Genomic DNA, 14,574 nt, shown 5'->3' with positions numbered 1-14,574 from the left:
AATCATTTATAAAAAAAGGATCCAAAAACAGTCCCATATTTAATATCAAACACATGGTGAGGTCACTGCCTATACAAACATGCGCGCGTTTGGCTATCACCGTAGCCGCTTTTTGCCGTTCCCCTACCCTCACTGTCTTCGATTACCTCTTGCCGCACCACGTCTTAACCACGAGCACAGGGTGCGTGCACTAGTCTCGTGGTGGCATCCGCGTCGTTATTGTTGTTAATGGTGTATTGTAAGTTCTTTTGTTCGATACCTCTCGTGGTCGAGGTAAATGGATCAAATAATATTTGTTCAGTAATATTCATAGTCAATATTTTATGAGTTGAACCATTATTTAGTCTATTTAAATCGATTCTCGAGTGTTCCTATTCATAGGTAGGTGTGAGGAATTAAACGGGCTCATTTCAGAAGTTTTTTTTTTCAAGATTGTCAAGCCAACTCTATTATACTCTACGTGGTCTCTTCTTCACTTGACTCAATTACATGAGGGTATTATTTACCAGGCTCTCATATAAAAAGAGAAAATTCAAGTGTTTCTTCATGCACAGGCGAGTCAATATTCGTGTGTAGGAGCGCACGCGCTTGCAGCTTTGCTGTAGGCAAAGAAGGGGATGGATGCGGCTTGATTTCAAGGGGTGAGAGTTTAATGCTGGAGCAACAAATTTCTGTATCAAGAATGTAAAAATACATTGTTAAATGTTTTCATTTCTATAAGTTACTGAATTATGGGTTAACGGGATTAATAGTAATATTTTTGAATATTTATTTGAATTAGAATAATTTTTTGAACGACAATGTATCAATATATTTATTGAATATTTGATTAAAATGAACAACTATACACATAATTTTCTTTATTAGTAAAATAAAAATTTGTTAGTACAATTTATATTAGTATTTTTTAATACAAGCAATAGCTATTCACGAATTTAATAAATTTTAATTTTAATTACGTAAAGTATAATTATAACCCCATAAATTTAAGAAAGAAAATAAACATAGTAAATGGTTGTTACTCTAAAATGAATAATTACTAATAATTTTTTAAACTAACCATTTTTAAACAAAATTATTCTACTTTTATAAATATTTTTACAATGTAATTAAAAATGTATGTACATTGAATGAAAAAACGACTTATAATGAAATTTCTACTTATCTTACTGATTTATTCTAACCTTAAAAGTTAAATCTTTAATGTACAAATTTAATTTTTTTAATTAATAATTAAATACTTGTAGTGATATTTTAGTATTATTTAATCAATGTGGATTAATTTTAAATATGTAATTTCTGAAATCTATTGATAACTTTAATTCAGCGTTTTTGATTTTTCAACATATAACATTCAATAGTCTCTCTCTCTCTTTCTCTCTCTCTCTCTCTCTCTCTCTCTATATATATATATATATATATATATATATATATATTGATTATATAATATTTTAGTATAAATAGCATAGTAATAGCGTAATTTATATTATTGTATAAATATTTTTAATTGCATAATATTTAAATAAGTTTTATATTGTTTTAATTTATTCTCTATATTTATTGATATTTATTGTAAATATATTGAAAAAGTATAAAACATATATTTAACGACATTTTTTTATAATAATTGATAATAGTTGTAATTAAGATCTAACAGGCTTCATACAATATATGAAAAAAACTAGATTGTTTTTAATTTTCTACTTAATTTATAAATTTTTTATATCCATCAAATTATGTTACGAATTAAACAATAAGTATTTCATACATGTTAAAAAAAACTAATTAAAAAAAAAGTGTCTAATCGGAATAATAATATAAAGAAATGATTGATGTCATGGCAACAATAATGCTATTATCGTTTTGGAGATTGATTAATACACACTTACGAGTGGCTTCCAAAGAATTATCGGTGCATAGGAGTAAATATCGCAAATGACAATAGGATATTCATGGGAGATAATAAGTGATTGATTATGTTGCATGGCTTTTGCGTATTTATTATTTTATAATAAATAGAAAAGATAGAATAATAGAATAATAGAATAGACTAGAAAAGCCTTGCATAAATTTTTTTTAGAGGATGATGTATTAAATAAATATCTTCTACTACGATTTAGAAATTGCATCTGTGAGAAAGACTCAGAGAGAGAGAGAGAGAGAGAGAGAGAGAGTGAGTGAGTGAGAAAAAGAGAGTGAGAGGGAGAGATACAGAAGATATGTTTTTACTCAAAAGATTGTTTTAATAATTGTTGCAAAATTAGTAATATTATTTTTTTCACTTATATATATTGATATTTATAATGGTATCCAGTAATTGAAGATAGCTACATGAAAGTAAATAAAATTTTTTACTTATATAACATTAATTATAAAATTTTTGGTTTTAAATTGATTACATTTTATTATTTAGTAATAACTAAATACATATATAAATTCATTATATTACTTATTAATATGTAGATGTAAGTAATTATTGTTTTATTTGCTTATTAAAGCCAATAACATTATATTAATTTTTTTATTCTCGTAAATATAAGTTTATTCTTATTGTTACAGTGTATGAAGTGTGCACAGGTGTATTTTAGATCAGGCCGAGTCAAATTTAAGGTTATGAACCCTTTCTAGTGGTAAAGGAGTAGTGACCATTGACATGTAAATGCATATTTTAACGAAATATTATTTTGCGTTAAGCTTTTTTTACGGATCGGTAGCGATGGATAATGAATCATTTATTAATTATATATTAAATTAATATTTTAGCTAATTTTATTAACAGTTAATTAACATGAATTTCGTAGAATGTTATAATAATAATTCTGCTAAAGAATTTGTAAATATAAACAGTAAATGATGAACCTATAATTCTTGTATTATGTTCAATTTTCTCATGATTTGAAATAATCAATAATAATAAATAATAAATATAAAATAATTTAATTTAAGATGTTCAATATGGCAACTAATAAAACACCAGAAATGAACTATACTTGCGAGATATGCGGTCGTGAGGATTTCAATGATGAGGAGATGCGCTCGCATATGGCTCTCTATCATCTTAAGGGTGCGGCTAATTGTCCATTCTGCAATCTTGGTGAAATTTCCCCAGCAGAAATGTTGTTACATGTAAACAGTGCACACCTGGATTATTTAACACCTAGGTGAGCACAACAAAATTATACATCAGCGTTTTCTTTTTTTGATCATTCGATGTGCTCGAGACAGGCCGTGAACATATTTTACATATAATATTTAATAAGGATGTCCGTAAACGAATGTTGATTATACGAAACTATATATTTATTTAATAATATAACTTATTTTATATTTCATAAAATTACATAATATTTTGACAAATTGTTGTATAATATATTGCAAATATTATGAAGCAGTATTTAAACAGTAACATATTTTCAGTATAAAGTAATACCTTTCAAATGTATACTGCTTATGAAATGCCAGAATAATATTTAAATACACAAAATATTATTTATTTTTAAATATTCAAACATAATTTAATTTTTATTGTGCATTAAATTAGATATATAATAAAAATAAGTAAGTCTTTAAAATAAATATTATTGTAAAACATATTAAAGTATTTATTTATTGTGAATAAACAAAATTTTAATTAATTAATAATTTAAATAATACTTTATCGTTAACCAAGTTGAATAACTTGATTTAAACTTGAAATTTATGAATAATTATAAACGCGTATAAATATTTATAAACACGATAAATACCGTTTCAAGTAAAACATAAAAAATCATTCATCAGCAAAGTAATCATTTTCGCAGTGGATAATATTTTTATTTTATCAATTGGTTCTTAAGCATAACTTATAAATCAGTTTTCTACTATTTCTATTAAAAATTATAATCAATATATATGCGATAATTCTTTATAATTTTTCGAGACATTACCTATAGTGGTATTTATATTTATTCATTAGTTTTCTGTCAGGCTTTAATATAATATTATTTATTAACATTTATTAATTTTTTAGTATACATTTTAGTATTTTAGTATAAATAAAAAGATTTTATTTGTTTAAAAATTAATTTTTAAATTTATTAAAATATAATTTATTAATTAACAATTAAATTTATACAAATATAATTTAATAATTAATATATAATTTTATATAAATAAAATAAGTTATGTTATTTTATATTTCAATATTAACTGCAAATGTTACAGATATTAAAGACGTTTTTAATAGATGTATTTATCTAAAATGATATTAATTGTAATAATTATAGATGAATTAAATTAAATTAATTTTGATTTTTATGTACATTTATTTATTTAAAAAATAACTTACTTCTATTATATTTTACAGATTAATTAATGTATAATTAATATAAAAAAAAACTTAAAATTATTAATAAAATTATGATTGTGAAAAGTCCTCTTCCACAAAATCTCTTAGTAAAGTAGGAAAGGTGGAAAATTGCTAGTTCATTACATTAAAATCTATATAATATCGGCCAACTTAAATTTTTACGAATTAACATTTATTTATTATTTAATTAGTATGATCATAATAATTTTGCGTATTTTTTAAAAATTATGACAAATAATCTTTCGAAAATAATATTTACGACAAAATCTATAATGCTTCGAGAAATTTACAAATTCAAATAAGTATATATTTATTTTGAAATTTCAATAAAGTGCAGATAAGACGAATTATTTCCATCTTTATAGTACACCTGAAGAAAATAACATGATGGCTTTTATTGACGAGGATGGTATTCTCGATCATCAGGATCACCATCGTTGTAAATGTGTCGGTGACGAGTCATCCATGTGTCATGGCACTTCATCTAACACTTTTTCATCGTCGCTTTGCTCGCCTTACCTACAAAACGGATGGACTATACCCTTAAGTTCAACAACCTCCCAATCGACGTCGATTATATCGAGATCAGTTACAACTGAAAAGGAAAATTCGGTATCATCGATGGCATCATTGACTAGCATTTCTTCAGTTAACAACAACAACAATAATACAAATCATGGAAATAATGGTAAATTATTTTATTACGTTATTAATTATATAAACGATTCTTTATTTTTCATTTTAGAAAAAGGTTAAGTTTTTAAAATCGTAAGTATAAGATTTATTTTATATTAGTTAAAATAACTTGTACAGTTACTTATAAGTACCAATTTTAAAGAATGAAGAGTACTTATTATAAAATTGAAACTTTTTTATATTTTTAAATATTAAAAAGTTTGTAGATATTTGCACATACACACACCCAGACACATGTTTTGCTTAAAAGTCTAACACATTGTTATAAAAATATCAATTTTTGAAATAGAAATAAGAATGAAAATAATTTTTGGTCAATATTAAGTACACTTTTAGTAACAATAAAATAATAGATTGTCATATTGTATTAATATCTTACTCTCTTTAAATTCTTATTTTAAAAACAGTTCTCAATTATCAAAGTGCAATGAATTTTATGAGTTTTTAAATATATTTAATTCAATAAATGATATATATATATAACTTAAATGTAAAAAAATAAAAATGACTGAATAATAATTCAATAATTTAAATGTTTTTAGTTCCAGAAAGTACAGCTGGACATGGTTCACCTTTGCGTTCCAGTTTAAATCTTCAATTGCGTTCACATGCAACTCCTAAGCTTCCAATACAAGAATGTCCAATGTGTCCTTATAGTTCAGATTGTCCATTGAGATTACAAGAGCATATAAATCGCCAACACTTTGATTTAACTTCACCATCTTTTCCTTCAGAATCTATTTCAGCCCGTGACAGCAAGTTCAATTGTCCATTTTGTATTATATTGTTTCCTAATGCATCGGATTTGGAATTACATGTAAACATTGAACATAAGGACATATTAAGGTATTGCATAGAATTTTTATTATATTGCATTATAATTATTAGGCATACACAATTATTTATATATATATATATTTTTTTTTTTTAATTAAATTTATATTAATTTATTGAAAAATATGCGGAAAATAGCATTATGAATCTATGAATATAAATATTTAACGTTATATATATATATAAGAGGCTGTGTGTGAAATTGTGTGCTATTTATAGGTTCGAAGCATAGCATTTTCTTCTTATTATGTAAAACTAAGAGCATCGATCTAAGTAACTAGTAACTATGTTTGTGTCATGCTTTTGATGACCTGAGTTCTGATTTAGTGCCGATTGTATGCAAAATTAACAGTTAAGCTTCACAATGTAAAATTCTATGCCAAAATATATCAAATCAGGTCACACACAGGGAGTCGCACTTTTTACTTTGAGTCATTATTTTCTATAACACTCAACTAACATTCAGATCTAAAATATCACAAAATTACTAGTCTCATGGACTTTATTATTATTAATAATCACTGATTATTAATAAATAAAAATCACTAATCACAAACTTTTATGTAACAATCTCGTTGTTTCCATTTATTAAAAAGAGCGTATTTATATTTGTAAACATTGCTACTATTGGAAAGTAATTTAGTTTATAAAATAAATATAAAAAATTTAAATAAATTGAAAGTTTGGCCATACCCGTTGTATAGTTTGTTTGCATTAATTCGAGTACGTTATTTGCATATTTCGACCCGATTTTTCCGTCTAAATAAAACTTGTAATCTTGACTGAGAAAACAGAATCCTTTAAATAATCATTTTAATTGTTGATGTCAATATTTACATTAAAATACAATTACAAATATTGTTACTTCTATCTGTATGTAATCGATCTCTCGTTAATGATTATAAAAATTGTTCTCTTATATTTTTAAATAAAATTGTTATTCCAATTTAGTTTATGTTTCACAAAATACAATAATTTACAAAACTATTATGTAAATATTAAAAAGAAAGTATTCGCAGATTAATAAATTTTTATAAAATAATTAATCCAATTAATTCTTATTAGTCCAGCAAAAGCAACATCTCCTTACTCTGATGTAGCAACTAGCGGTGAAAAGACTCCTTCGTGTCCAGTTTGCCAGAGCACTTTGTTTAAGAACAATGACGAACTCACTGCTCATATTGAAGAGCACTTTACAAAAAAAGAAACTCCTTCACCAGTTACACCAGAATTTTCAACGGATAGACTTCTTGCACGCGACATGGAAAGACGTGAGAAGGAAGTCAGAAGGTTGAGGGAACAGCGTGAATTCGCATTACTCCAAGCGCAGTATGGTATGGATAATCAGGGTAACTTTAGAGAGCAGAGTGTGACAAATATGCAGCGGGCTGTGTATGCTGGTGAAATGTCTGTAGCGGATTATTATGAAAAGCAGATTGAACTAAGAGTTGCTGAGAATAGCGGTATCGACGATGGTAGTTCTTGTACTCGAGGTAATTTTTATACTTGAAAGTTAAAGTGTCATTAAATTTTGCTTCATTAGAGAAGTTGTTGGTTTTTTTTTTATAAATTAAATTACAATATAAAAATTATTAAACATGCATAAATGTGTGTATATATATATTTCATAGAAGTCAACTTTTGTTTCTATAACAAATACATAGTTTTTATTTATTTATTTTTGAAGCTTAAAGTAAAAAATGAAAATGAAATTTTTTGAAAGCAAAAAACTACTTTAGTTTGACTAGTATTCGATAAATCATTTTTAATGTTTGAGTCATAAGAAATATACATTTAAATATTTTTTTATTTTTCATTGTCTTAATTATGTACAATAACAAAAAGAATGTAATAATTTTATAATTATAATTTTATATTTATATTTTTATTTATAATATAAATTGTTAGAATAAACTTTTTTTTATAAGTTTAGTGATACGCAATCCCCATAAGTCTCTGAATGCGATGGATGGGTGACATTGGATCGGAAATGTATGAGTTTCTAAAGTGAATATTTGTTTTATCTAAATTATTAATATTTTTTTACACTTACATTGCCTTTTTATTATGTTTGAAATGTAAAATTGGATATTTAAATTTTATATATAACAATATAAATTAAGTACATTTTTATGAGTTAATTTTTAGTTATAAATATTTCTTGTATTATATATTTTATACATTTTAGATAAAATACACTATATATTCTAAATTATTAGTTTAATAATCTTTTTATTCTAACAATTCTTATGGTATTTATACTTGATATTAATAAATAAACCTAAATTTGGCTAAGCAGTCAAACAACTTTCAGGGCTTGTGCCCAAGGTAAGAGCAGCCAGCCAAGCATGCAGCAATGTCGTGAATACTTGGATGTGTTCAACAGTAGATCATTATGCAGTAACTTATGGAGATAAAGGATGGGGCTGTGGTTATAGAAATATGCAAATGATGATATCATCATTACTTCAACATACAGGATATAATGAGCTAGTATATAAGGCATGGAGTTCTGGTGTTAGTAATAACAGTTCTCATGAAAATCCTCAACGAAGTTCGATGCCCTCAATTTCAAGGCTTCAAAAGATGATCGAGTGGGCTTGGACACAAGGATTTGATATCCAGGGTGCTGAACAGTTGGGAGCTAAGTTAGCTAATACTAGAAAATGGATAGGAGCTACTGAAGTTGTAACACTTTTGTCAAGCTTAAGAATCAGGTACATCTGTTGAATTAGCTTAAATTAAAAATATACATTATTTTTACGTTTCATGTTAGTTTATTCTTTGCTCTCTTAAAATTATTAATATTTAAAAAATGTATTTTAGCCTGCATAATATATAAATTACGTTTCAGATGTCAATTGGTAGATTTTCATAGGCCAACAAATCCAGATGGTGGTCATCCTCAGATGTTTAAATGGGTTTTACAATATTTTCAACGAAATGATGATTTTAAACCTCCTCTGTATCTTCAACATCAAGGTATTATTTTTATTTTTACATAGTTCAAGATAATAAGGAATAAGTTTTTTTTTTAATACAGGTCACAGTAGAACCATTATGGGAGTAGAACAACTTAGAGATGGTTCTATAATTATGTTAGTACTTGATCCAAGCCATAGTCCATTTCAAATGGCTCAGTTTAATATTACAAGTAGTGTGCCAGGAGCAATGAGACTTGTAAGAATATCTACTGTTGCAATGAAAGCACGGCAATATCAAGTAGTTGCTGTAATAGGTATGATGGAAACCGAATTGCAATATCAAGTAAGAAATTTGCAATTAATTTATATTATATAATTTATTTAATATATTAAAAATAATTTGATAAATTTATATAAAGCTAATAATTATTTTATTTTATTATGTTAAGTATTAAATTTATATTAAATCTTTGGAAATATTTTTTATTATACATTTCTTTAAAATTAATTCTTTAATTAAAGCTTATAATGACCTTTAATTTTTATATTTTCTAATCATATAATGTGTTGAATATTAATTTGTAATATCACATTTCTTTTACAGCAAAGTAAAGTATTACATTCTTTAAGAATTCCAGATGATAGATGAGATTTAATAATATGGAAGTTAAGATGTTTTTGGAGAAGAAAATATTTTGATTTTAGCTTAACCATTTCTACAGTCTTGAAAGTTGTGTGAAGAAAATAATTTTCATTAACAGAATTTTGCTCTTCAAAAGTGATAAATTAATGTTATTCTAACATCACAAGTCACACTTCTTCATTTATTCAAAAGAAGTAAATACAATTCAGTAACAATAGAGGGTAACAATGTTAAAGTTAACCTGCTATGCTAGTGCTATACTATTGATATTTTAATTTTAAGACGACGAATTTATCGAATTTATTCTTTAAGCATAATCGTGATAAATGTGAATTTTGGAGGGACTTAAAATATGTCAGCTTAAGACTAAATGTAAAATAAATAAACTTAGGCTTGAAAATGAAATTTTCTGTTGACATTTAGTCCCTCTTAAATTCTTTAGCTTTTCAGTACTTTCGCTTAAAGCGATTGTACTCCTGAAGCTCATATCTTAATCTAGATAATTCTGTTCAATCCTTATTGTACAAATTGATAAAATCATGTCATTTCATTGATTAAATCTTTCTGCACTAAGGTTAGAAATACGAATAAAATGTATAATTGTAATGATGCAATTAGTTTCTAATGTACACATATTTATCAATGAATTTAAGTACACGTGATCCTAGTCAACCACTGAATTTCTAATCAGTATAGTCAATTTAATAGGAATATGTAATGTAGCATAAACAAATATATTATTTGCTATTTAAATTTTTTACTTATTAAGGTGGTGCCTCACATTTCTAAACCTAATGCAAAAAGATTCTTACATATTTCATTATACTCTATAACCCATTAGGAATTCATAAAATACAACTACTTTCATACTATTTAAAAAATTCACATATTTAATTATTAAATTTATAAAAGACTAAAAATATCCTAGCTTATAAGTCTATACAAATTGTGAATAATTATTCTATTTGATTATTAATTAACTCTATTCAATTCGTAAGAAAATTTTTTGACTTTTTATCCAATAAATTGTAATTACTAAAATTTATTAATCAATATTTTCCATGTTTATGACTAAAAACAATATTATGATCTAATATTTTAATGTAATATTGTATTTTAGTTTAATTAAACAAGATATTAAAGATTTAATACAATAAAATTTAATATTATTATATTTCATAGTTGGAAAATTTATTATGCACGGTTATGTATAAAGAACTTGTTATCACATGATTTTGGTATAAGGGAATATTTTATGTCAATACTTGAGAAATTTTAGAATTATTATATTACGCATTCCAATAAATTATTTGCTGAATTAAAATATATGCTTTGTTAGAAAACCTAAAACAGTATTACATTCTTATAATAAGGATGCACCATTTTTTTCACAATAATTAATAAAATTTAATAAACATTAAACTGTTATAAATGTTTGTTTCTTCTAGTTATTTTATATCCAATACTTATTTATATTATAACATATTAAATATTTTCAGGATATAATAAACTTATCCGATATATATTGTTGTCATTTAAAAAATGATATAATATATGAATAAAAAAGTAATTAAAAGGAAATAAAATGAAAGTCAATAAATTTATAAATTATTTATTTACATTATATAGTGGAGTTTAACTTAAAATAATAAAATTGATTTTTACTAATACTTCGAATGGATCACCATAAGTCTAGTCGAATTCAGTTTGTTAAATATTAAATCCTAAGTATCGCATACATGCTTTATGTGCTTCGATAAGATGCCCACACTCAACTTCACCTTTAGTAATAATGCTGCAATAAAAAACAATTATTATAGACATCAATCTATAGAATTATGAAATTTAAAGATAAATATATTTTATATCTTTCAACGATTTATATTCATATAATTATAAATTCTAAATGTTGATATTATTTTATATTCTTTTCAAAATAACAATTTTAACATAACCTAAAATTATTAGAACTACATACCATTCATCTCTAACTTTTTTGGTTTCTGGACAAGCACAACAAGGTTTCAAAGGTTTCTTCTCTGCATCTGTTGTAGCTTCTACTTTTGTCATTTTACTTCCCATTTTATTTAGAACTGTTTGTATGACTTATTAAATAATAATGATGGATTATGTAGCATTCACCGAACTTCAAAATGCGCAAGCCCGAGGCAAGTAAATATTTTACATTCATAAATGCTATATAATTTTGAAAATATTCAGTTGTAATATTCATTATAATTAATTATTTTCTTTATAAAGGAATATGATATATATTATGATTCAACTATTGTAATAATCGAACATTGCACAAACTGAACTTCAAAATTTAAAATATATTATTTATAAAAATGAAATTATTATATTATTTTATTAATCAATAATATAAAAAGTTTCTATTAATAAAATTATATAAAGTTTTATAATTATATGTTATTAAATATATCTTTAAAAACTGTTTTTAATGATTTGAAAAATATAGAAATAAAAAATATTAATTTGCACTGAAATTTTAATGAAGAATGTTAAAAATATATAAAATGGAGTTTTAATATAGTTAAAAAAAATTATTGAAAAGGAAAATATTAATTATAATTAATAAAAGAAATTAATCAATAATTATTATTACAAAGACTACAATGTATTAAATAATTTATATAATTAATATATATATTAAATATACAAAACAAAATATAATATGAAAGGGAACGGAATAAAAACATTCATACATACAATTATCTAACATTTATAATCTTTTATTTGATTTTTCATACCAACTGCTGCGTTTACAGATCGAGCACACTGCTTGATTTTTATATATTCACGTTTACTTTTATCATATATCTTATGCAATATGAACTTCTTTTTATTCTGATTAAATAATAAGCTACTAAAATAGACTCGTTCAAAATCGTTTACTTGCGAGTCATTCTGAACGTCGTAAGTATAATAAAATTTTGTGTGTGTGTGTGTGTGTGTGTGTGTGTGCGCGCGCGCGCGCGCATGTGTGTGTACACGTAGCATTAAAAATTTTAAATATATCATATTCCGGAAAAAACTAATATAGTATTAAATTTATCGCATAATTACAATTTATCTCGATTTTACAATTTTATTTAGCATTTCAACTATAAAGCTCCAGGTACAAAGTAATGCAATCTACTTGTTCTTTATTATTGTTTACTAAATTAGTAACAATTTTTCTCAAAATATATACTTTCTATAAATGATTGTATTTCATTTAAGCAGTTTCGTAATGAGTACTATACTTGATTTTGACATTCTGTTCATCAATTCATTCGAGCGATGCGAAACAGAAAAGCAAAAATTTTCAAAAATAAAACCAAAGAAATTAAAAATAATAAAGATTTATATGGATAAGTATTGTTATAAGTTATGAGTTTGACATATCATTTAGTTGTACAAATTATAATTAATATAACTAAATAAGCTCTTTTATGAATTAGACAATTCAAATTTGTACATTTTGGCGCAGTTCTAACGCATTGTCTCAATTTAATCGAGCACTTGGTTGATTATGAAAAATTTTGAATTTAGCTCATTGTGACTTATATTTTTATATTATTATTGATTTAAATCACAATAAAAAATTTTAATTTAAAACTATCTACTAATTGGCACAATAATTAGTTAGATCTATTTAATGGTTGTTGAATTTGTCACTAACCTGTCTTTTGTTATTTTTATCATATGTAGATAAATAAAAAATTTAATATAATACAAATATGTAGCAAATATTTGAAAGCGTTGCAATTATACATAGTTTATCATTTTTCAAACGTTATATTTTTTATTTTTAACGTATTTTATTTTTATGGCTTATGTTATAAGTATTTCTTTAAATTTGTAAAATTTACAGTCTATTTCATGATTTATATTTGCTTAACATATAAACGTAAAATAATTCTAAAAATGGAAAAGTATAAAAATTAAATTTAAATCTTAAAATATTGAAAACGAAGTTTTCTATTATTGAGTGTCTGAAATAATTCAATTGTTTATATAGGTATCGTAATGTGTACATACTTCATTCATTAAAATTGTTTTTAACGTATTCATAATATCAATTATTTTCAACTTTTCTATTCTGTATTTATAAACAAATATAATCTATATTTTTATTCTTAAATAAATTGAATGTTATATAAATAAAATTCATACGTGTTTAGAACTAATAATGTATATTTATGCTAAATTTATAATAGAAGATTTACTCATAATTAAATCTGATATATCATATTTCATATCTATAAATCAATAAAAATTAAAAATTTTATAACTTAATTATTTTGTTATTAAAAATGTTAATTTATTATTAATATTTATGAAAACATTTAATAATAAATTCAATCAATTTATTAGAAGCATAATACTAATAATCTCGGAACAATATCTTTCCAATATTATGTAAAAAATATTACAATATTAATGGAAAAACGAATTCTGAAACTTACAAAAAAATCATTATTTTATTCCACTCATTTAATATTAATATTTTTCATTTAATTTGTAAATTTTTTTTCGTTATTTAAACGTTTAATGTATATATTTTTAATAATGTTAGAAAATATTTTAACAACTTATGTAAAACGCAGTAAAAATATAATATTTTTGCAATATTCATAATATTGTTTTAAATTCCTCAATAAATTATTACATTTTTAATAAAACATTCGAGAAATAATTATATCAGACTGGATTACGTTACCGTTTTATTTAAAAATGCTTTATAAGTTTTGTTAAAAAATTGTTCCGATACAAATTAAAAAAATGCATTGTTACATATAGGATTCTTATTCGAGAAAAAGTTTTCTTTTTGTTTTTTAGTTAGTTCTTTGATTTCTTTATATAATACGCGAATATAATTTTTGAATGAAATATATGTTTATAGTTTTGCACTATATTTATTATCAACCTATCATATTTTTTATTTATAATAACCTCTACAAATTGTTTACATTATTATAAGATACCTAATTCAATGTCGATGTGAAGACAATGTTTCGTTTTTTTCTATAATTTAGAATGGAAAACTTTTAATTGAAATTTTTGTTATTAATTATATATACAAAATATTACATCAGTATCATATTGTTTAAATTTCAATATTT

General features: G+C 23.8%; 2 protein-coding genes across 2 annotated transcripts; one reads left to right on the top strand and one right to left on the bottom strand.

The window, feature by feature from the left end:
* The first annotated feature begins 564 nt into the window (after positions 1–564).
* LOC105360325 (zinc finger with UFM1-specific peptidase domain protein) lies at positions 565–9,994 on the top strand. The gene is made up of 9 exons (XM_011497219.1): positions 565–641; positions 2,947–3,161; positions 4,714–5,036; positions 5,587–5,890; positions 6,944–7,371; positions 8,178–8,595; positions 8,733–8,860; positions 8,922–9,145; positions 9,407–9,994. The coding sequence occupies exons 2-9, from the start codon at positions 2,947–2,949 to the stop codon at positions 9,449–9,451; spliced, it is 2,085 nt and encodes a 694-aa protein (XP_011495521.1). The 5' UTR covers positions 565–641; the 3' UTR covers positions 9,452–9,994.
* A 1,108-nt stretch (positions 9,995–11,102) lies between these two features.
* Positions 11,103–12,389, bottom strand: Cox17 (Cytochrome c oxidase copper chaperone COX17). Its single transcript, XM_011497207.1, has 3 exons — positions 12,217–12,389; positions 11,424–11,641; positions 11,103–11,240 (listed from the first exon to the last, which is right to left on the bottom strand). Exons 2-3 carry the CDS (start codon positions 11,525–11,527, stop codon positions 11,156–11,158), a joined length of 189 nt encoding a protein of 62 aa, XP_011495509.1. The 5' UTR covers positions 11,528–11,641; positions 12,217–12,389; the 3' UTR covers positions 11,103–11,155.
* Positions 12,390–14,574: the final 2,185 nt, after the last annotated feature.

This window comes from Ceratosolen solmsi, unplaced genomic scaffold, assembly GCF_000503995.2.
Source record: "Ceratosolen solmsi marchali unplaced genomic scaffold, CerSol_1.0 scaffold10, whole genome shotgun sequence".
Taxonomy (NCBI): Eukaryota; Metazoa; Arthropoda; class Insecta; order Hymenoptera; family Agaonidae; genus Ceratosolen; species Ceratosolen solmsi.
The sequence above is the reverse complement of the archived record's forward strand: the minus strand, read 5'-3'. Positions and strand labels throughout refer to the sequence as shown.

Coding starts and splice junctions, on each gene's coding strand:
- LOC105360325 (XM_011497219.1), top strand. CDS start 2,947: ATGTTCAATATGGCAACTAATAAAACACCAGAAATGAACTATACTTGC. Junction 7,372..8,177: donor TGGTAGTTCTTGTACTCGAG/GTAATTTTTATA, acceptor TTGGCTAAGCAG/TCAAACAACTTTCAGGGCTT. Junction 8,596..8,732: donor TTGTCAAGCTTAAGAATCAG/GTACATCTGTTG, acceptor ATTACGTTTCAG/ATGTCAATTGGTAGATTTTC.
- Cox17 (XM_011497207.1), bottom strand. CDS start 11,527: ATGGGAAGTAAAATGACAAAAGTAGAAGCTACAACAGATGCAGAGAAG. Junction 11,241..11,423: donor AAAAAAGTTAGAGATGAATG/GTATGTAGTTCT, acceptor TTTTTATTGCAG/CATTATTACTAAAGGTGAAG.